This window comes from Ischnura elegans, chromosome 3 (genome assembly GCF_921293095.1).
Source record: "Ischnura elegans chromosome 3, ioIscEleg1.1, whole genome shotgun sequence".
NCBI classification, from domain to species: domain Eukaryota; kingdom Metazoa; phylum Arthropoda; class Insecta; order Odonata; family Coenagrionidae; genus Ischnura; species Ischnura elegans.
The window spans coordinates 6,019,815-6,043,436 of record NC_060248.1 but is presented as its reverse complement, the minus strand read 5'-3'; the positions used below and the strand labels follow the sequence as shown (position 1 = coordinate 6,043,436).

Below are 23,622 nucleotides of genomic sequence, written 5' to 3'. Positions count from 1 at the left end.
TGCTCTCTCCAGTTATTCTTTTTGTAATCTAAATAGCACATCCATGTCACTCCCCTAATCAAGAACTACTGTATCATGCTCCGGAAGGAAATCTTTCTCCAAGACTTAGAAAACCCTTTTGTTCGAAGTAGAAGATGCAACTTTGATTTCCTGTTTTGCATAAATGGATCTGATATGGGATACAACTGCATAAAGTTAAAAAAGAGACCTCCCCATTCCCTTAAGAGATGAATTTATTTCCACTTGATGTTTTTTCTTGATGGATTTTCATCTAATCTGCAACACTCTAATCACTACCAGCTGTTGGATTAAGCTCTTCATTGCCACCGCTCTCTTCCATTCACTCATTGACATGGTGAATTTGTCCACTTTTCTCTGCATGAGTGGCATTTTTTGTCCTGGGCTTGCTTTTACTATTTCTCAGCTACAATCAAGTTAACACCAACAATGCTACAGCAAGTGCAACTGTTTCTTTATAATATTTTATTTTTTTGTAAATTTCTCTCCTACGGATAAAATTGGAATTGCTTAAAAAAAAATTCCTTTTTTTATTAATCACTTATAAATTGATAGCTGCATGCCAATAATATTTGTTTGAACATAGAAAACTGTTGTGCCACAAATATTTCATTATATTTGCAGGAAGGCCCAACACTGACTACCAGAGTCACAAAAAGGAAATTTTTTTGTACATCAACATTTTTTAACATCTAAGAAAGCAAAAAGCACGAATGTTATTTTTACAGGTGAAGGGTCATACATATCTTAAGAAATATTAGAAAAAAAAATTTAGCTTGATTGGCACATTGACCTTGGTCAAAATTTGATGTTTTATAGAACGATGTTTTTTATGTTAAATTTTCTACAATCTCATGAAACGTGTGAGTTTAGAGAATTTTACAATATCTCTAAGGACATTTTTCAATTAATATTTGGAATCTTCCTGGGAGACCCCATTCAGTGAAAACTGCAGTATTACCCAAACTTCAAATGGTCATGAAAAATAAACTAGTACACATAGCCATGAAAAATTTTACGTCGTTTCACTCCTCCATTGAAGGATGAAAATTGCCAAGTTTCATCCAAATCCATGTCAGTGAGTGTCCATGCCTGGATGAACTGACATGGAATGACAACCCATTAGAGATGGAAACCACTTTTGGCAAGGTCCTACTCTGTGCAAGCTGAAAATTTCAAGGTGATAACTCAAGTTTTGAACCAACAATCTGTCACAAAAGCAGACAAACTATGAGTGAGCACAGGCAGTAGAGAGAGTTGAGTGAAGGTGGTGAGACTCACCCGTCCGCCCCCCACGTACTCCTCCCCCTCCTCCTCACCCTCATCCTCCTCCTCGTCCTCGCGTTGCCGCAGTGACACATAATCGGCCGCCTGCAAACAAACAAACAAACAGCACATGGGTGTCTCATGCCCCAAGACGGACACACATGATAACAAGCCTGTCAATTTGTAATTTGTTCATAGGTTGCTTTGTGCAGCACCTTTTGCCGACATTCCCGAACATTCTACCTCCGCTTCGTTGGGGCTTTGAATACGTGATCCTCATCTTGACCTGAGAGAGGTACATAGATACCTATTTCTGGGGCTCTCACCTTGCCGTCGAAGAGTCCATTGCCCAGATCACGGGCACGCAGCTCTGCAATGAACATGGACTCCTGCTCGTAGCGCTGCCGCATCTCCTCGTGCCAGAGCAAGGACGAAGCCGCCACTCCGAGTTCGTCGAGCCCGTCGTCCTCCGTGCTGTTTCCCCCGGCAACGGGTGACCCGCCCTCCTCATCTTCCTCATCACCCTCCTCCGTCTCAAAATCTTCAACAATGCAAAGAGAGACACGCACGTCGTCACCGGGGCAATCAATCAACAATGGGACTAGAAGCTGGGGGAGGGGGGAAAGACACTCTGTATGCAGGCAGTAATGGGAGCTCCCATCTGCCATCTCATCGGGAGTCAAAATGCCCAATGCATTCCAAAGTAGAGAAGCAATTTGTATATTCACAAAAAAATATCACTTATCAAACACTGAAAGTGACTGCTTTTCCCAACTGGAGCTCTTAATCTTAGATTTGGAAAATATCTGCAATCATTCATTCATGGTTTGCAGGAGCAGTTAAATAGTATTCAAAGAGGAGCATGAAAATTATATTCTTAATCTCTAAACATAATTCCTTCAGAAGAAATAACCAGAGGTTACATTTTGTACAGAATTTTTCCTAAGCATGTCTTTGACTACAGTGAATTTCCAATGGCCCACATTATATAAAATCAATCCTGCATTTCTAAAAAATGATATTGTCAGATTTCATTGCATTGGTTGTTTGAGTCACAAAAATAGAGGCTATATATTAGGAAATTTTTAGTTAAAAAATGATTTACTAGCAATAATTCCAAATGTATGTTGGATTGGTATAAAAAAATCTTAAGCACAATGCTAACTTGTTTGAGGGAGATTAAAGATTAAGGTCAAGAGTACAAGGAGAGAGAGAGAGAGAGCGATTAACACTTAAATTCAACATCTGCAGGCATTACTGACAAAATCTACAAGTGCCATTATGAGCTAGACAGAGATAAAATGAAAAGAAAGGAGGAACAGGACATATATGACTCAATTGAATTGGCAATCTTCACCACAATGCTTCATCTACACATACACAGAGAGAGAGGACTGGTTCGAGAGGGGTCATGCAAATGGGCATTGTATTCTAATGGGAAACTATAATGCTCTCAATAGTAATACACCTACACGAGTAGCAATGCAAGGAGAGTTACGAGTCCCAAGACACAAGTCAGAGGAGTACAAGCCTCTTACACATTACCAGAGTGAAGCAGACTTTTATACAATAGTACAAGAGGTGGCTGGCTAATTTCAGTAAGCTAGCTACTATTATTATTATTATGACCAGAATGCCAGATCCCGTGCATGCACATTCTACAATATACATTACATATATAGAAATGGTATATACCAAGCTTATATGATATGCAGATACATGTGAGCTGGGTATACATCATTCTTACATAAATGCATTTCATGTATGGTATATGAATATGCTTGTCATATACTATTAATATGTATATATTTCATGTATACTGTAGCATGTCTGCTGAACGGGATGGCTCCATGCTTCTTCAGTTCCCCATAGGTCTTGAAGGAACTGAGAGAACCAGAATCTGCACTCCTTGGCTCTAAATTTGGTGTAATTTATCTTTAAAATAACGGAGGCAAATATAAGTGCTGTTTCCGCAATCACGACTGCTAAATAACAATGCTGCAGATGGTTGGACAATGATCAGAAATGAATAATGTATAGAATGATTGATGAAAGTGTGCTCCAAGTCAAAACCCATGAGAGAGGGTTCTGAAAGTGGATTGAAAATTATTTAAAAATTGACCTAGTTTACAATTAGAGTGCTGTCATTAAATTGGACTGTGGCACATGACAGAGTAAACGTAGGGCTGAGAATCAAATGTATGAGCCATGAACAGATGAAGCTAGAACCAGGAAAATATCTAAACAAACCATCCCTCATTAAAAAAATACATACTACTTCACAGTATCACAAGGCTGCATGAATATTTGAGAACATTATTTGATAAGAAGTGTTAACAGCCTTGTAACTTAGAGATGAGGGCCTCACATACATTGGAGAAGTAACAGAATACATACAAGCACAAAATGTCATGTTAACATAGACAAAAAAAGACAAACAATAGGAAGTTTAGTCTATTTAATTTAATGGCAATCACAATACCTCAACGATTTCCATTTCCCGCATCACTAAAACTCACACTCTGATTAGAAAAGTTGACTGTCCATTGTTGTTTGAAAGTGCGCTAAACATGAGCAAAGATCACACACATGAGTTCCTTTCCTTTTTCAGGTTTCAGCCAGGATTTGAACCTGGGACCGTTGGGTGAGCAGAATGTGCTCTAGTCAACACTGTCAACATATTCAGTGATGGGTCACTAAGAACACGGTGAAAATACATTAGATCACACTCATGAGTTAAATGACAGCCCCTAGTCCATATGCATAACTCCCTTTTGACTGGTTGAATTTTGAATGCTTTTGCTGACACTTAAAACTTACACCCTGTTATCTTGAAATTTGCAAGTTAAGCAGAGTAGACCAAAGTCAGCATCTGTCTGCATCTGAAATGCAAGAAATATAAATACGGAAAAATGCTGGGTAAATATATTCAAATTTGAGATTCAGTCAAATGTCAACTAGGGTCTACTTTATCTAACCTGAAAATTTCAAGATGATAGAGTAATTTTTAAGATAGTAATATGTCTAAACCAAATCAAGAGTGGTCCAGCAAGGTGGACACACATTCTCTTAAAGAAAAATCTCTGATCCCTGTTAAACAGGAGCTTATGACAAGGCTGAGACATGAGTTATGCACTTGTATATGTAGGCTCTGGAGAGAGAGAACAATCACACGTAATTATTCATGGCACACAGTTGAAAAACCATTCGGTAATCATTATGGGGGTGATGGGAGTCAGTACCTGTGGTCGTGGAGGTGGCTGGCCCCTTGTCTGCGCTGCCCAAGTCGTCTGAAAGCAAGAGAAGGTGTGGGACACAAGGGAGGGAGTGTGATCCCTCCTCCACCGACAATGGTGAGCCACAGACACAATCAAACTGGCCCACACACAGCAGCAAAACCAAATTGGAGAGCAACTGCCTTTCAAGAGAATCTCATTACACATATGCAATCAAGAGTGTGCTGACCTGATTGGTTCAAAACAGAGAAATTAGTCGCGAATACGTACATAAGGTTGAGAGATCAACAAGATGCCTGCGGCAGCGGACACATTGCCATATCATTCAGAGATAATAAAAGAAATTGTTTCACGTGTGACCTTGTGGATGTTGCTAACACTCATAATGAAACATAATTATGAACTCCACATTTAATTTAATATCCTCTGACCCAGATTTCAGCAGCTCAGAGCCATTTTCTATGAACAAAATCATGTGGTGGTTGGGTATAACCTTAACTGATTCAGCCAAACTCCTTGCAGCTCATATTCCTCTTAACTGAAAAGCAACTCTTCAATGAGCAACCTTCCAGTTTTCTTGCAATTCCCTCTTCAACACACACTTTTTCCCCACCTCCACCTTCTACTTCCCTTGGCATTGGAATCATCTTTATGCGCCATAAATACATACTCTGTTTACACGACAATGAAGATTCACTCATTTCACATGCAGTGAGATAAGCCAATTTTCTGGACCAAGAAAGACTACATAAAAAATATACCTACAACCCTCCAAACAAAATACTTCCTAAGTGACTATGATGACTAAAACACCAAATATATCCTCGCTTAATTTCCTCGTCTGCATTAAATGCACTGCATCTGGAGCTCACTGTGCCCTCAAAGCTTTAAACAAAGAAAGTTCTCCACAGTAAGCAAGTGACAGGAAGCACTTAGGTACGTAGTGAAGGTTTGACGGGAGTTTCATGGCTCTTCAGTTGAAAGAGTTCTTGACAGAACAGAGAGAACTAGGACCAGCCAATATAACTGCTTCCATTTTGGGAAATTACAAATCTTTGAAATGAACAATATACTTCACAGTATTACAATCCCACAATTGGTGTACGTTTGGCAGCCCTTCATGTCTCCCTAGCCCTCCCAAGCTAATCCCTTTAGTTCCCAGATGCTGCTCTTCCTAGCATCATCTGTCCCAAGTATGCACATACATAGGTATGTACTTATCGTAAGGTCTTCCTCATCAGACTTCCCCTTCAACTTTTTCCCTCAGACATATTCCTCAAGCTGACTAACATATATGAATTTCAATTATCAGGCAAACATAAGTGCTGTTTCCACAATCAGAAAGGTTAGATAATAATGAGGAAGAATTGCAGGTAGATGAGGGGGCAAATCAATTCAATGAGATTTCAAAACAGCCAACACGCAAATCCTCTCATGCTGCGAGGTGTTTGTCTGAGGCGATACAGCACGTGGGCCAAGCACAATGATCGCATGGAGGGTATAAATGGTGCCCTCCACTGACAGCAATTAAAAAGTGGTCCCGCAGGTGCCTTGGTCAAAGCCCATCACGAGGGCATCCCATTGCTCGCATTTGAACAAATGCTTCCATTCCCCGTCCCAGAGTCCTCGCGTTCAACCAATGTATGTGCTCCTCCTGTCCTTGTCTCCCATTGGTTGGTTATCTCAGGGCTTCATATAAGATTGAATGTGCTTGTGGAGTCCAATGCATTCACTGCAAGAGACTTTGTACACACACAGTCAATCACTCACACATGTAGAAAGTTTTTTACGTCAAGGGTGAAATTCACCGCGAGAAAATCAGTTGCCTTCAAAGCAGAATTAGAGCGCAAAACTCCAAATTGCCAAATATGTACACCAACAAGCCATCTTCCTGAAAATGCTAATTTCAGACTGGGTTTACAGAACAATCTAAGCTTCACGTGGTAGCAATTAGGATGGAGTTTGTGCTTACTAAGCAGAGAGGAAACCCTAAGCAGGTGGCTCTACCTCATGGCAATCACGAGGTCTGGGTTTGAATCCCAGCAATGCCAAATCATTGTTAAATGGCAAATTACACCCTAGGCATTAATAATTTTTCACCCATGCACGTGGCTGTATCAAAAAATCACTCCTTTCACTTAGAAATTTGGAAAACGTCCACCACTGAAAAACGACAACGTAGGGTACTTGTGTCAGCGACGGTGGCTTAGTCAGCATGACCTCCTGTGTTGCATGCAGCATGAGATGACTCGAGATGTCAACGCTCTGTTTGGTCAACTCAGACTGAAATTCGCATTGAAGGAAAATGGATTGGTCATGGAGCACATCTAAACGGCCTTCGGGAGACTCGGTTTCCAATCCTGGATGAGTCAAATGATTTTTCCACTGCAACTTTCATCATTGGCGTAAATACTCCTGGAGTCACACAGTTAGTTAGGCAGGCCATCACACACAGAGTAAAAGGTCTTCAGAGAGTAAAATCAATTTTTTAATACAACCAGCATGGAACATGCGTGATTGGAGGCAGGCCAACGGAATTTGCAATAGAGAGGATGGATACCTATCCTCAGAGTGGAAACGAGACCACTCATTGATAGGGAAGGAAGGAAAACAACAGCACATCCTACCGATGCACCGTGGCCAAAACGTCACTCAAACTCAACCTAAGAAATCCTCCTGGATAGGGAACAGAAATGTTTAAAAAAAAAAGTCAAACAAGATGGGATACCTTGAGGATGGAATACAATAATAAGCAAGTTAGATTTGACTCTAGGGCAGGGACTTTTGCCTTAGACTACACAGGAGTGTACTGGATGCAGAGATGTCAATAACCGTCAACATTATTCAAGGAATTCACTTCGTACTATCTAAGGATTTACCTTTACGGAGTCATCCACAAGTACACCTAAAGTAAAAAAATTCTGCAGAGGATGAATCATTTGCCTTGAATGGGATTTGACCCTGGATATCCCAAACTTGCACCAGCCCAAAGGCAAATCAAATGGTGGAATAAAACCTGATGCAACTTCCAGAGATTTGGGGTGGAATCCCGGTCCAATCGCACGATGACCATTAACAATTCACTCACTATGTGCTTGTGGATGTTAAATTAAGAATTAGGCTGCATGCGCATAGATAAATGGCCTGCATTGATTGGTGTAGAGACACCTTCGGCAAAATCCAAAAATACCAGCAAAATACAATTGTTACGGATTTACGGTATTCCATAGTTTGGCCTCCTCTCAAGGATATTTAAATGCCATGTATAATGCTCTTCTAGCTCGAGTGTATTGCCCACATATGTACAATCAAGAGCCCCATTGCCTGCTGCCCAATCTACCGATTTGATCGATAGATTTTTCTTCCTCATAGGAAAATCTACCAAAATTGGTAGCATATTAATTGCGTAAGCTTGGTTTCGCTAGCCAGTAGGGCCCGCCCGCCTTTGTGACGGTGCAGGATTCCTCGTCCTCTCCCTTCCTTCCCCGTCCTACCCCTGGAGGCGTCGTCGGGCTCTCATCGCGGCGGCGCCTCCTTTCCTTGCTCCTTCCCGTCCTTCCCCTTCTGGTGGTAGAGGAGAAAAGCTAATGCTTACAGTCCCTGCCCTAGGAGTGTACCCTGCGAGCCCGTCCTAAGGGTTTCGTTCCACCTGCCTGCTGCCCAGGCAACGATTTGATCGTTGGATTATTCTTCCTCGTAGAATGATACTCCAAAATCGTTAGAACATTAATAGCTTTGCCTGGTTTCGCTATTTAGTTGGGCCCTTTTCGCTTCTAATACGTTAAGGTGTTTTTCCCCGTCCCATCCCTTCCGAACCGATCCTCATCCCAGGGGCGTCGACGGGCTCCTATCGCGGCGGCGCCTCTTTCCTATTCCCTTCCTCTCCTCCCCTTCCCCGGGTGATCGGGCGTATAACTCTTACTTGGTTCCCGGCCCCGGTGCATTGTATCCTTCGAATGGTTCGCCTAGAACCCTCAAACTCTCTCTGCCTGCTGCCCAGGTTCAAAAATACCTTCCCAGAGAACAAGCCATGGACACAACATTAAATAACAATTCACTCACTATCCTGCCTTAAAATTCTCCCACCTAACCTTAGTACAAAACTGTTTACAGGCTGATTGTTTAAATTACATGAAAGAAAACGCTTGACTAGTAATAAAACCTCATTGCGAGTAGATCATTAGTAGTCAAGTGTTTTACTTTTACTGTCATGATAGATAAATTACACAAAGTTAAACCTGAGTCAATCATTTTCATGTAAACATGATTTTTGACAACAAATTGAACATAACAAATTTTCTGCGTGCTTTCCATTAAAAGTCAAGTTCCCTGGACCATCTTGCACTTATGGTAAAGATTCTCATTAGAAAGTGTCTAAAGACTTCATCCAGGACTTGAACCTGGGATTCCTTTGTCAGATAGGAAGCCCAACTATATTCCACCAAACTCCCTTGTGGACCAATCGCCAATTGCTTTAAAAATGCTCATAATCACAACCAATTTAGCTTATGTTGGTGGACCCTTCACGTCACCTTTCATCTCCTACTCTACCGAGGAAGTCATAATTTTCGTTTGGTGAGAGGGGCAAGATGGGTGACCATCGATTTTGCCAATTTCATTAATGCCTCCCCATCAAATCTCCATTTCTTTCAAATCCAATGAGTCTGTCCAATTGTGGTAGGCGCATGAATCAGTTTAACTGTGGTGTAAGTGTTATTTTGAGGCATGACGTTGGTGAGGGATAGTTTTTGAGAGTTTGAAGAAGTGAAGGGAGTGAGATTGGTTCATACGTTCAGCCACTCAAACTCGGCAACTCTTGGACTTGGACTCGAGGCAACTTGAGAGCAATTTCAATCTATGCATCACAGAGCGATTTGACCTCGAGCCATTGTCCTAATGTTACGCTGAAATAAACTGGATGAAATTCAGAGTGTGGGCAGTAAAACATCTTTGTTAATTCTTTTTTCTTCAAATTATTCCACCTAAAACCTCAATCACAATCCTCATCGACAGAAAGGAGTTTTACGCCAAATTTATTGATAATACTCCATTAGTTACTCATGTAATTTTAACATAATGCATTCCAATCAGCATGACTTCATGAAGGGTGAAGGTCTACCATTTTGAGTTACTCGACTCCAGAATGTAAAAATTTTAAATCATTTCAGAAGAAAGAAATGATCAGGATATTTCTGGATCAATAGAGATTTGATAGAAGAAATTATAACATTTTGTTTCCAAAAATCAGTCACATTGGTAAAAATGAAGATCCCTTAGCTCGAGTCGAGTTTTCACAGCTGTAATAGAAAAAAAAATAGATGCATGCAGTAGACTAATTGGCTGGGGGAGACTGGGCATTTAGACCTTTCTTGATCCATTATATTAATTATCCTTATTCTTGATCCTTGATCCATTATATTATGTACATATATGAAAGTATGCCAACCGCTTTCCGAGAGGGAATGACGGAATTATGACCAGTAGCCTGTTCAACCTTTTCTTCAATACCTAAAATTGCTCAACTTAACTGATCTTACGGCAATCAGTGCATGCTTGTGGCAGATCTTCCCGACCCTCACTTTCATGAAACTTTGTACAAACATATGCAGATTCCGTGAACTCATATCGAAATGAGGTATACCACAAGGATTGTTTACAAGTCCACCTTTATTCATTGGCTTTATCAAAAACCTCCAGCTTCATACCTTTTCCACAAAATTCACTTCTCCTGCAGATTACATTTCTGCTTAGAACGTAGAAGGTAATTCCCTGAAAATCCATTGTAGTAGTTTGGAAGCTGTTGATTTCAGCTCTACATTCATGCTTGGCAGGGGAGTTTAACCTTTTTTAGTAAAAATTCAACCTTTTACAGTTAAGTAATTTTTCAGAAATGCATGGAAGTGAGATGAGTCTCGGGTTCTCCTCTTGTACCTATACACAGATCAAATAAGGCCATTGAATTGAGAAACTACATTGCATAATATTTTAAGGATTCTTCCAAAGAACACTCCAGAAATCATATACCCTACGGATGAAAGTTAGGATCCAATCCTAGATACTTCTTTGAAAGCTTCCGAGAGCAAAACTAGACAGGTCAATAGTACAATTATTTGCAAGCAATTGCTTCATGTTAAGTGTCAGAGAATTTTAATGCTACCCAATAGCTATCTAAGTAAGTCATAGCCTTTAGATCTTTTATTTAATTAGGACAATGCAAGCAAACTGAGATTACAAAAAATGTTTCATTCTGTAAACAACTTTACTACCTTATAGCGTGCTTATTAGACAATACCTCTTAAAGGCTGGTTTGTTTTAACTACAATTTTTGACTGAAAAATATTGAAATATTTACAATTTCCCTCTATGGTGCTTCGTGCACCTCTTTTGGAAATACATGCTGGAGGCTTATTATAAAAGCCTAATAATTGCTCCAGACCATGACTTATTAGACTTTGCGACAACTGGGTGGAGAGATATAAGGAGTTATATGAATGGAGATTTTATTTTGGCAAAATTGTGAAAAAATTAAAATGTGCATCAATCATTCTATTTTTTCCAAAAAAGGTCATGGCGTAATTAGTTTGAGATGAATGGCAGAAATTCATATCAACAAATTATATCCAAAGGGTCCATCATTTGTTGGGTGTAATGACTCACTTAACACTTAATGGTGCTGTGTATTTATATATAAGAGCATCAACCAGGTTGGGAGCATTCGTATGTGTTTTGTTTCTTGGGCTTGATGCCGAGGGGTCTCTCGTGTTTGGGCCAAGGTGGAGGGCACATGTGGATCCAGCAGCAGCAACCACGCAGTGGCTCCAACATTAAGCATACGTTGCAGTTAACATGTTGGCTGTTTCCTTAAACCCAGGGACTCAATTAACCATTGGTTACTTGACCAGATGGTGATGGATATCATTTACAAATAAGGCAGGAAAATGGAGGGAAAAAATGTGAATACTGAATCTAAAAAATAGAACATAAAAGATGAAATGCAAGAGCTTAAAGGACAGCGGGAATCAGTCCACAATGAAATATGCAACAAGAGAAACCTATGAAAAGGTGAAAAAATGTCCACAGTTGATAGCAAGAGTTTAAATGGAGAAGCAGCAGACGTGGCAAACTGTACATTGAGTGATTTCCATTTTTTGGAAGGGAGCGGAGAGAGAGGGACGCTCTGCAGAGGCAAGACAAACAATGTCAGTCTAAAGGAGAAGAAGGGGTGCCATGACATTCTCAGGACGCTCGTAAATTGCTAGAACAACAAATGTGATGAGAAACAATTGAACAGCACAGGAGGAGTAAAGTAATTATTGGACACTCACATTACCGAGGCATACTTCAATTCTGGCACATTGGTCGTGGTGAAATCGCAGAGAAAGGAGTAATCAGAATGCACAGTAAAAGAATGTGATGCAAAATGGACTAAATGGTTCTGCCACTGAAATGTACGTGGCTCACGGGCTAGCCTGTCACCAACAGTGGGTCATAAGTTTTTCTATAACATTCTTTGAATCAAGTGTGTGCTCACAGCACATTCTATGGGATAAATTTAACAGTTTTCTGATCTCTAAAGTTTGGCTTTAAAATAGGTAGCTGCGATTCATTTCAATGACTGCAACAAGTATGCCTGGTGACAGGGACTTGTGAGGGATGTGATTTATTTTCCCAGTATGTATTTAATAATCAAATGGCTCACATGGCCTTTGACTGTGGACTCAATCCATCTCAAAGTAAACAAACCAAAATTTTGACATAGGCCCTGGATGATACTACAATAATGACATGGCAGATACCTCACCACTAAGCCACCTATGTTTCAGGGGTGGAACTAGCTCTATTTCCCGTTATCCTATTCATTTATTTGGTGGTACCCTAGTTATTCCTTTCTCTTGTGGTGGAGTCCACCTTTAATGACATGGGAAAAATACCCCTGGACTGGAAATTCAGCCACAAACATTTCACCTAAACACTAAGACAATGAGCAGACATTTATTTCATCCAGGTTCCATGATTCCCATGTCAATAATGCCCAAAGGCTCAAGAGGTGCAAAAGGGGTTTTCTTCCATAGCAGATATTGTACCTGCAAATCACTGTACAAAATTTTTACACAATTTTTTTGTCCTGCTGAGGTTAAGAGCTTGTTAGAAATCACTGAAATCCTCGAGCGTATCCCTTCAGGTTAGAAATTGAAATTGCACCTATCCAGGGCACGCTCTCCTGAGAAAATTCTATCATCTTCACAATAACTAGTTTCTTGGAGGCCCTGTCCAAAAACTATGATGTCAGCAGCAACCTTGCGAAAACTGTAACTGATGTGAACATGGACGTTTCTGGTGAAATTCCCAGATCTGCTTTCTCCAATTGACGGCAACTGCCTTAAAATGTCTGACGACCTGACTATTTCATACGCTAGGGCCAAAAAAAAACATGCCACAAGGATAAGAGAGACAAGAGTGTGAGTGGGATCACAAGTGGGAATGAATGCCTTGAGCTGGCTCAGCAAACGCAAAAATTAATTCAGACCAACATCACCTGATGTGAGAGATATAGTGTAGAGAGAATGAATGAATGTGCGTTGGGAACTGCGGCAGCACAGAGAAGCAAACCCCAAGTCCAAATGATAATGAGAAACAAGAATAATACGACACGATACAGTATGGTGAGATAGGATGGTGATTAAAAAAAATTACAAAAGAAAAGGAGTGCAAGCTAATGAGATTAATGAGAAGCCATGCAATGCATAGGACGTGAGACATATGGAACGAACGATTCAATGGGCTGCAAATACCTACATAGAATATAAAAAAAGTAGTAAAAGTTGCAATTTGAAGGCATTTAAAGGGCATGCTTTATTTAATATCAAATACCTCTTACAAATAAATTACAACAAGAACGAACAACCAATACAAACATTTCAAATTTGTCTTTGAAAAAAAAAGGCTCAAACAGTTCAAAACACTGATGCGTTACCAGCAGATACAAACACACAGTCATTCTGAAGAAACAAAGGACATCATTGAATACCTTAACTTACTGCATGCGATTGATTAGACTCAGCAACATTAATGAATAAGTCGGCAATCGTTCAGACCTGCTACGTCTTTTGAAGCAGAGTCCATGGAAGGTACGAAGTTAAAATAACGGTTAACTGCAGATACTTAGGATTTTAAGCTTGAGGTTGATTTCAATGTGTACCATAAGAATGTTCATTAAATGGAACATCCTTACATAGAAAATCCCCATATTAATCATATAATGTAATATCTGCCAACTCAGAAGAATATATTAAGACATTTTGTCAAAATAAGACATTGCGAATGTAGAAGGAGTCAAAGACTTTCTGAGAGTCAGGAATACCAAAACTATAATTAGTACAATACGTACAAGGATAAAGTTGTCCCACAGTTGCCATGGGGTGCATGTCATACAAGATCAAGTCAGCTTTAAAAAATGAAATCTTGTGAGTACCTACTCCAGTAAATGCAAAGACATAAATGAAAACCGAATTCTACCATGAATATGAGCTTGAGAATGAAATATGATTTGAGAACAAAAGAAAGAGAAGTACCTAAAAGAATCAACGACTTTTGCCGGTGCATCTGGCAGAGCCAGGATTTTTATCTAGAAATACAAACATAATTTGTAATGAACAGCATTAGCATGACTGTGCTTGCATAATAAAGTGCTGATAGTTAGTGAAATTTAAACCAAATTATTGATATCTAAACACAATTTGTATGCACAAATAAAACTTTAATATCAAGTGACCACCCAGATTCAGACACAGCATGGATATCAGTCTTGTGCAAGGCTTTCAACGCCATAAAATTGATTTTTATGACAAAAATTACTTTCCATACGTCCGCAAAATTGACTGAAAACCAATAGGAGTAACCCAAATATTTTATGTGATAACCATTTGTTCTTATATTCATGGAAATGGACATATTTAAAAAAAAAGAAACATCAGAATTTCACATAAGTTAGTCATGACATTTTTTTAGAAAACCATTAAAAGACAAATTTAATGTTTCTTTTCATAAGAGGTACTTACTCCAAATGATAACCAATGGCCAAATGCACCATCATGGCACACAACAAGCAGCTCATGAACCCTTCAAGAGAAGAGCTTTTTTTCTGCAGCTACTGTAAAATTATCAACATCAGCCTTCATTTTGAATCAAAGTGTCAATAGAAATTCTGGGATAGCCAAAATGGAGCATTTTTACATTATTTCACTATGCAATGGTATACAACCTGCAAAATGCAGTTTTGAATGTTGGTTAAAAAAAGTGGTGGCATAAAAAAAGCACAACCCGAATTTCTCTGCAGAACGTTCCAAAGAGAGTTCCACTTCAAGAGAGAGTAAAAACTGCATAGCAGAAAAGAGTGAAATAACAATGCCTGACTTCAGTGTGGAACAAAACTAAAATATGAGGTACGTAGTAAGTGTGTATGCTTATTACAGTTTGACCCTGCCACAAAATTATATTTGCTAGGGAGTACATATTAGATTTGATTCAGGACAATACAATATGAATTTTGTCTCTGAAGCAAGACCACTGCTACACTGTGAAGACCAATCCTCAACTGCTAGCTTAGCAACAAACTTAGATTGTGGGTCGAAACTAAACCAATCAAGTGGAATGCAATATGGCAATGTGCATTGCTGTAAAAGTATACATCACCCACTTGCTCAGCGCTCGACTTGAATAGGCAAGGCTAGAGCTCACCCCATTCTAAGCCACAGGTGAGTGAATGACACAGAATCAGGGTAATGGGGGCCAGTTATTTTCTCTAATGTGCCGCCTCACACTTCCAGGATTGGCATTTGAGCCAGTTTGAAGGTGCAACAAATCCCGCAGAATCGTTGTCTTCCATACTGCATTTTTCAAATGCATAAAACTATCGCTCCAAAAATGGAACACAAGACATTAAACTGGTTCATATAGCCCTCCAGCAACGTCCATTAACCCTTTCACTGCCATCGGGCCAATATATATCGCCCCTCGCTGGTTGAGCGAAAACTGCCAGGGGCCGATTTATCTGCCCGAATTATTTCAATTTTTTTTCGTGATTGTGGCCTTTTCAAGGGCTGTAATTTATGTAAACCCCCATAATCTACATATGGTTATAAGATGTAAATATATCTTAAGAATTGGGAAAAAATATCTAGGCATATTAAATAAAATTAAGTAGCTGAAAAATTTGTAAATCTGAAATGCTGCTGATTCCAGAAAAAAGCCTTGGCAGTCCCACCGGAAATGGGCTGCTGCAGTAAAAGGGGTAATGTTGAGAGGGGGCGACCCCCAACCCTCCCTCCAACGACACATTCGTCGGGTCACACATTTGTCTGGCTGGTGGGGACTAAGCAATCGAGGGGCTACTGCATGCTACTCTTTGGTACTCACATAGCTGCAATAAAAATTATTCTCTAAGATTTGGCATTTTTTAAGCATAGTAAGATGCTTTAAGCAATTAAACCCAGTTATCTCATAGTTATACACTGCTTCTGGCAAAAATAAAATTATGTGATACATGCTGAGACACTGAGCTCCCCCTCATGAGAGAAATCGGGCTTGATCGCCAACCACTTATCCTAAATGTCTCGTGCAATCCACTGACGCCCCCAAAACCCAGATCTGTTCACCCTCTAGTGTAAATCTTTCAAAGTAATCAAACTCACTCCTTTAAAATACACCCTTCTTTTCGACACATACGTTACCCACTGCTGATGCCAATTGCACTTCATTTCAAAGCTCAGAGGGTCCACAAATCTCTTCACCAAGAGCAAACTTTTTTCAATAGCCCATTTGCCTGTTTTCTGAGCCTCAATGAACGATTTATGTGAATACTGAACCTAATCAAAGCAGGATTTTGCCCTCAGTGGGCTCTACGGTCGCAAGTGGCATCCCACTCAATGCATGCATTTTGTCACACAAATGATGAAACATGCGTAGCAACGGACATCTTGTTCATTTTGAATAAAATGTGTGCATTTAAGCAAAGTAATTTCCATCAAGAATATTCGCATCTTCCATGATGATTGGTTGAAGGAGTTAGCGAATCAATCGAGACAAATCTACATTTCCCACAAACCTTAATCACAATACAAAAAAAAAGCAACTCGCATTTTAGAATGCATATTTAACAGAACAAGGAATTCAAATTTTAGAATATCTTTAAGTATGATTATAATTTTATTTTAAATCTCACAGTTATATGAAAATGTTAACTGTAAGGAGAAATGCAATACTGATGCCCACTGAGCAAAGAGGAGTACACTGTCTCACATCAGTCCAGATTTTCCAACATATAGTCTTATCTTAAATTAAATATCTTACCAAAAAGATATTTTTATGGTGTCATTGGAAGCGTGTGTCCAAGAGTGTGTGAGCAACCACCTCTTGACAGCCACTAAAAGATTCCCAACTGAATTGCCATCACCAAAAAGTGTCCTCTACATCAAAGCACTTTCACCACCACTAAGACCAATGCAAGCGGTCTCCAGGCTACACATGAATTGATAATAAATGAATGTCTAAAGACAGGAAATCCAACTACTAAGAATAAGTCACTTTTCCCAGCTATAATTCCTGCTCCTGGGCATTGCTTCTTGGCTCTCCCAGTCCCTCATTGTGCGTTTCATTCTCATACCTCAATAAATGATTTTCCTGAAGGAAAATGAAAGCCATTTAAAATAAGACATCAAGTAATCTCACCAGTGAATGCATCCATGGTTTTGCTCTTGGAAGTCAACCACACAATTATCTTCCAAAAAGTTTTCACATACGATTTGTAGACATTAGGTATTTTTGTGGATATTCTTTTTGGCTATTGTTACGATTTTGGTTTGAATCCCAGCAACTAATGGAACTGAAGAACCAAATAGATCCATCCCTACCAATTGAAGCTGGAAGGAAAATAGCAATGTGACATAATCCTAAGACAAGCCCTCGACAGATTGACACCTATCTTCCTAAATCTTATTGCTTGCCAAAGACAATCCAAAAACCTGTTTTGTAAATATTTTCCTTTCAACTCTATTTTGCATTTGCATTTTTTTAGCACATTTAGAATTTTCTGTCCCAGTATATATTCACTTCACCCAAATTGTACCCCAACTGAATTATTACAAATGATTTAGGTCTCTAAGAATGTCTGTAAGTCAGATTCCTACATAATGCTGATTCTCATGAATATCATTAATATCATCAAGAATAATATTATTCAAGAAATATTTTAGCAAAAATCTCTACACGTATACTATAAAATTGAAGTTATCTATGTAAAAATAATAATGTACAAAAAAATAGATAAGAGAAATCAACCTCAAGGATAACAAATTAATAGCAATATAATGTTGTATCCATGGCTTACTTATTGGCATGAAATTTTTGAATTTGGGAGGCAGGTGACACAAAAACCAGGAGGGGATTATGTATTGGGATTCATAGGGCACAAAAATACAAGTGTAATTTTCAGAAAGCAAAGGATTAAAAAATAAATAATTTTAAATATTCCAGAGAGAGGATTCGTGGAGAGTCCATTCCTAGTATGCAATGGCACGTGTGGGGTCACGTTAGTTATTCATAGCTTAGGATTCACCTCTCACAATTTCCATTTCCTTTGATATATCATACAGCCACTGCTAAAGGTTTAATACTCCCCAAAATGGAAGCACTACCATGGAAATTTTCAAAAACCTATTGATTAGTTCTTAACTTTTAGGTTCTATGGGAAATTTTTATAGAAGCGAAGGAGTTAGAATAATTACAACAGCATTCATTCCCTCCATTGTTTTAGCCTCCGGATTAAATGACTATTTTTTCTAAGGATGGGTTGCTTCCACTTTCTTTTCGTTCTGATTCCGGATCAGTTCCTTTGCATCTGTGGCTGACGCTGGTTCTTAATCAAGTGCTTCATTTTCACTGCTCTGTCTGACTCGCGACCTCCTCACCCACACAGCACGACCAACAATGCACAACAAACAGCTTCGACAATAGGAGGACATCTTCTGAGCGATCCCACCCCTCCCCCATTCCTCTTTCACTCTCCCCCCCTCGACAGGCACAAAATACTCTCTCTGTTATGGTCTCCTAAGACCATATCCCCTTTCGTGGCACGTCGAGTCTTATCCGTAAAGTAAAAAAAAATTCCAGAGGCAACTAATAATCTCCTCCATGAAGAAAAATCAATTCACACTTAGAAGATTTGTGCAGAGACTCAATTTCCACTCTCAAAATGGATGAAAATATTAGGAAATTCAATTTATTACTCCTTAAAATCTGAATGGAAAAATTATGACAAGTAAACAAAAGATAACAGACAGTTTGGATTCTTGTCTTAGAGCTATAGTTGAGAAGCAATCTTCCAGAAGCACAGGGAATCCCATGCTACGGAGATGCCCCTAAAAATAGACACAACAACAAAATGGCTTAGTTTCATTGGGTATAGTAATGCGAGGCAGGCAAAGCTTCTCAGCTACTTTCTCATACACTGCACCACATATCCAAGCAAATGTAGAGTATGTAAATGCAAATGGAACCATTAGAAAAATTTTTCATGCACTTTAAAGTAAAAATGCAAACACTGAAGAGGACTCATTGCTCGATCAGTTTTTCTTGGTGACGGAATACTTGTTAAAAACTTATGCTGCCATGTAGTGAAAAACAGTATTTGTAGAGTGAACCCTGGCCGACATTTGCCTGAGTCTCAAATTTTAAAATTTAACTCATGCATTATCTTAGATACAATTGTTTAATATTTGAGAAACAGGTAAATGGTCCACTAAAAAACACAAAATAAGACCAGTAAAAAAGATGGAGGTATGGTCCTCTAAAGCTCATCCCACAGAGACGTAGCAAAAAGTTGGCATGCACTTTCAATTTTCAACAATCACATAAAAAGACCACACATCTGGATAATTCCACTGCCAATCAAATAGTAGTATTCCCTTCAATATCTCCTAAGGATCATCCGTAGGAATATCACAGAATGAAAACCACCTCAAAGCCATATAAAAAACAATTTACTTGAATAATGGGTATTCATATTTTTTGCACACTTTCGCAAAAAATCTTGGAAAACACTAAATCACATCATTTCTGATGAATCAACTATATTCATCAATTCTCATAAATATTAGTCTTTTTTTAAATTAGGCCATTTTTTGTTGGCCTTTTCAAAAACAATTGAAAAACTATGTTATGTATAATTGTCAAGTTAACTATGTACTTGAAACATCTCGACTTGAAACATGCCTCTCAGCATGGCTTTAGAGAGGGCAGGTCTACTTCGACAGCCACTTATCAATTGATAAACTACCTATATCTGTCAGGCAATCAACAATCGTCAGCAGGTAATTGGTACTTTTTATGACCTTAGCAAGGCATACAATAAAACTGACCATTCTCTATCATTAAAAAAACTGGTAGCCATGGTTATCTCTGGAGTAGTCCACACTTGGCTAATGTCATTGAGTAATAACCAGCAAATTGTCCAGATAAGTTGCAAAACTCACACAGGAACAAATACCTACAAATCACTGCTAAAAGAAGTCTGCTGTGGTGTCCCTCAGGGATCAATTCTTGGTCCACTTTTATCTATATTATTCATAAATGACCTACCCCACTCACTGACAAATGACAATATAGTTTTATATGCAGACGACACTTCCTCCAATCACTCTGATGCCACACAATCTGCTATTTTAAATAGTACAAATATCACTATCTGTAGCATGGCACAATTGGGTCAAGATAACAATATCTTGCTAAATAGTAATATAACTTCTCACGCGCAATTATATTGAAATATATCGCCTCCAGTGAGTAGCCCTTTGTTTAAAATAAATAATCAAACAATCCAATGTTCATCAACAATCAAATTCCTTGGCCTATACTTAAGTGAAGACCTTGACTGCACAGCTCATGTCAATCATATATTGAAAAAAAAATTCTACTGGCACTTAAAATATAAGAAAATTAGCTCCAATTACATCTGTCACTACTTTAAAAATTGTCCACTGTGCCCATGTCCACTCCCATATAACATTTTGAATGCATAGTTTTCTGAGGAAACTCTAGGATTGCCAATAAAGCTTTCTCCTAGCAAAAACTATCAATAAAAGCCATTTTTGGGGTATCAAATAGAGTTCACAGCAGGGCAATATTTAAATCTCTTTAAGTCCAATACATACTATATTATATCTTACAAAGTTCCTGATTTGTAAAAAAAAACCCTACTTTATTTCCTGTAAATACTTCAGTCCATTTACATATATATGACCCGAGGCAGCGCAAATGTTCATATAAACTGTCAAAATCTTACATTTTCTAAGCAAGGCCACCACCATTCGGGTTCTCAAATTTAATTCAAGTTACCTAAATTCATGAAATCGATTTATTCAGGGAATAAATTTATATTAAAGCTGTGTGAAATACTATGCAGTAAAACGTACTAGTGTGGATGTGGATAAGTTTTTCAAGGCCAACCTATAATTAGGTGTCTAATGCAAATTTTTTGTTTATACTCTGTATAATTCATCATAGTCTCTATGTTTTATGCTTGTTGTGTGTGTGTGTGTTGTAAAGTGTTTCATACTGACACATTCTATTACCTTTGACCAATTGAATTATACATTAATAAATAAATAAAAGACATTTCTTATCAAGACAGTAAGGTGCCCTCAAAAATGCTTGGGTGGGATGATCTCAAGAGTGTGTATTAATTACCTGATCCAATGACACCAACACCTCCTAGTCCCCCACTCACAATGTAACCGCCCCCCTCCTTTCCCCTCAACGTAATCGAAAAATATATTTATTTTATCTGACCACAGACTTGATAGTTGAAATAAAAATTGATTTTTTAATCTCTTGTTCATTATGATTTCACTGCTATGGAATTGTTAAATTACCCTCCTCCAATACATACTTGTTTACAGAATCAGAAGCAACAATTTTACATCCTAAACCAATCCAGCTAATTATTCCTACAAAAATAATTTCAAGGCAATCCACAAACTAATTTTGAAAAAGTGTTCAAAATTTTACAATTTTATTCTCCACTCCACACTTGTAATTTTACTGATTATGATCAGCAGACATTTAATAATAAAAGCTTAAAAATATGCACAGTGCCTTAGGTTGCAGCAGCTCACCTTTCAATTGCCATTGGGCACCACCTTGAAGCCAAGAATAATATATATGTACAGTCACTTTCAAAAGTCGGTCCCCACGGCCAGCGCGAGGAACCACGTTTTCCGATGAGCTCGAACTTCGAGTATAGCCTATGTCTTCTATGCCTTAAAGGGCCACTTAGACTTACTCTCACCGTCTGCGAAAGTCTTGCCGAGGCATTCTTCGCGACTTCCCCGACTCCCGGTGCCAGAACACAAGGCGAAGCAATAGTTCTCAGTCATGCGATTCTCACCCCGATAGTATGCTGAGATAAATAGTATGTAGTAGTAGTCAGTGGCGGATCTATGGAAGGGGGGGCTAAGAGGGCTATAGCCCCCCTTGGACATCCAATTTACACCAGATAGAATGGTAATATTTGTTCGGACCCGCAATACTTTTGTGAGTTTACCCCATACTAAGCCCCCCATATAACAATCCTGGATCCGCTACTGGTAGTAGTCTGGCTTGTACTAAAAAAAATACCGAGACGTATCTGCGTCGCAACGCACATATGTGGAAGAAACGAAAATCGGAATTTATGTCTGATTGTGAAAGAGTATTCTAAAAGTTGCCTATAAAAGAACCTTCTAGATTATGACTTGAACGCATAATTACCAAATAATATCAATGCATATTGCTCTACTTTTAAATATTTTAAGCACTTTGATAGGCGCATTCATTATTCCTAAGCATTTTCTTGGAACATTTATTATCCTACAGTTTCCTACGTGTCTCATCGCACGATAAGTATAAAATACTAACGTGTGCTAAATTATTATTTTTACTTCGGTATGATATTCATTGCAGTCGTTACTAAAATCTCCCTAAGTAAATATTTAAATAATGCATAATATGTTCCAGGTCTCAGTAAGTAATTAACTCATATCTTCATGTTTATTGAAAGTTCGAATGTCTGTATAGTTATCATTAAATATATATTCTATAGTTGGAAAACCATCGAAAGCATTAACTAAATGACTTTTTTTGCCCATTTCTAACCATTTAAAGCACATTTAGTTTATCTTCTATCTTTGCCCCTTTCATTGCGAGGTCAAACTACCACTTATCCCTTTTTCGTTTCTTTTGTCTGCTAGAATCAGTCGTAATTGAAACCTGGTGATATCATGCATGTCAATGTCCTTCAAATTATTATATTTAAGTGGCTTCACAACAATAATAGAAATTACACTCACGTTATGAATACCTTGAGTCAGTCTTACGGGTGAACTGATCATATTCTTACAAACACAAAATTATACATGCATAATTTTCATCCGATAAAATGTACCGTGTTGGGTACCTGATAACTATTTCTGCGCAATTAATACAAACTGCATTTATTAGGTACAATATACTTCTTGGGATATAGCGCTTTATGGCACGGAAACTTAGACGAAGACGAAAGAGGGACGAGAAAAAAATTAAGGCATTCGAGATGTTAATATATAAAAGAACAGAAAAGGTGAGATGGACGGAGAGGAAAATAAATGAAGGAGTGGAGAGATTTGAGGTGAAGGCGGAGAGAAATGATTTGAAAGGAAAGTGAGGATATGGATAGAATGAAAAGTCACAAGGCGAATTGGCGTTAGTGTTATTTTAAGTGGTAAGTTCAAGTTGGGAGGGGCGCAAGCAGGGTGATTCGTGAAACCTTCCATGTAATCCAACATTATCATGATACCTCTAATTTAAATCAAATGCTCCCCCTTTTTCATTTCGTAAGTGCCGGTAAATTTTTTTTTCCATGACCAACATAAATGGTTGACTCACAACCATAATGCCGCGCTGATGTTGCTCGCACTATTTTTCTTAAAAAACGCTAAACATAACTTTTTCACTAGTATTCCCGAAAAAGAAAAGGATAACACTTCTTGCGACGCGCTGCGGTCTAAAAGCCTGTAATTTTTCTCAATGCACA

At 38.6% G+C, this 23,622-nt stretch overlaps 1 protein-coding gene across 1 annotated transcript in view; it reads right to left on the bottom strand.

The window, feature by feature from the left end:
- LOC124156658 (dystrobrevin beta) overlaps window positions 1-23,622 on the bottom strand; it is a 102,075-nt gene that overhangs the window by 4,039 nt on the left and 74,414 nt on the right. The window contains exons 13-15 of the mRNA XM_046531318.1: window positions 4,527-4,574; window positions 1,611-1,825; window positions 1,300-1,389 (exon numbers count right to left, since the gene is read on the bottom strand). Of these exons, the coding sequence (XP_046387274.1) occupies window positions 1,300-1,389; window positions 1,611-1,825; window positions 4,527-4,574 (353 nt within the window). The remainder of the gene's footprint in view (window positions 1-1,299; window positions 1,390-1,610; window positions 1,826-4,526; window positions 4,575-23,622) is intronic.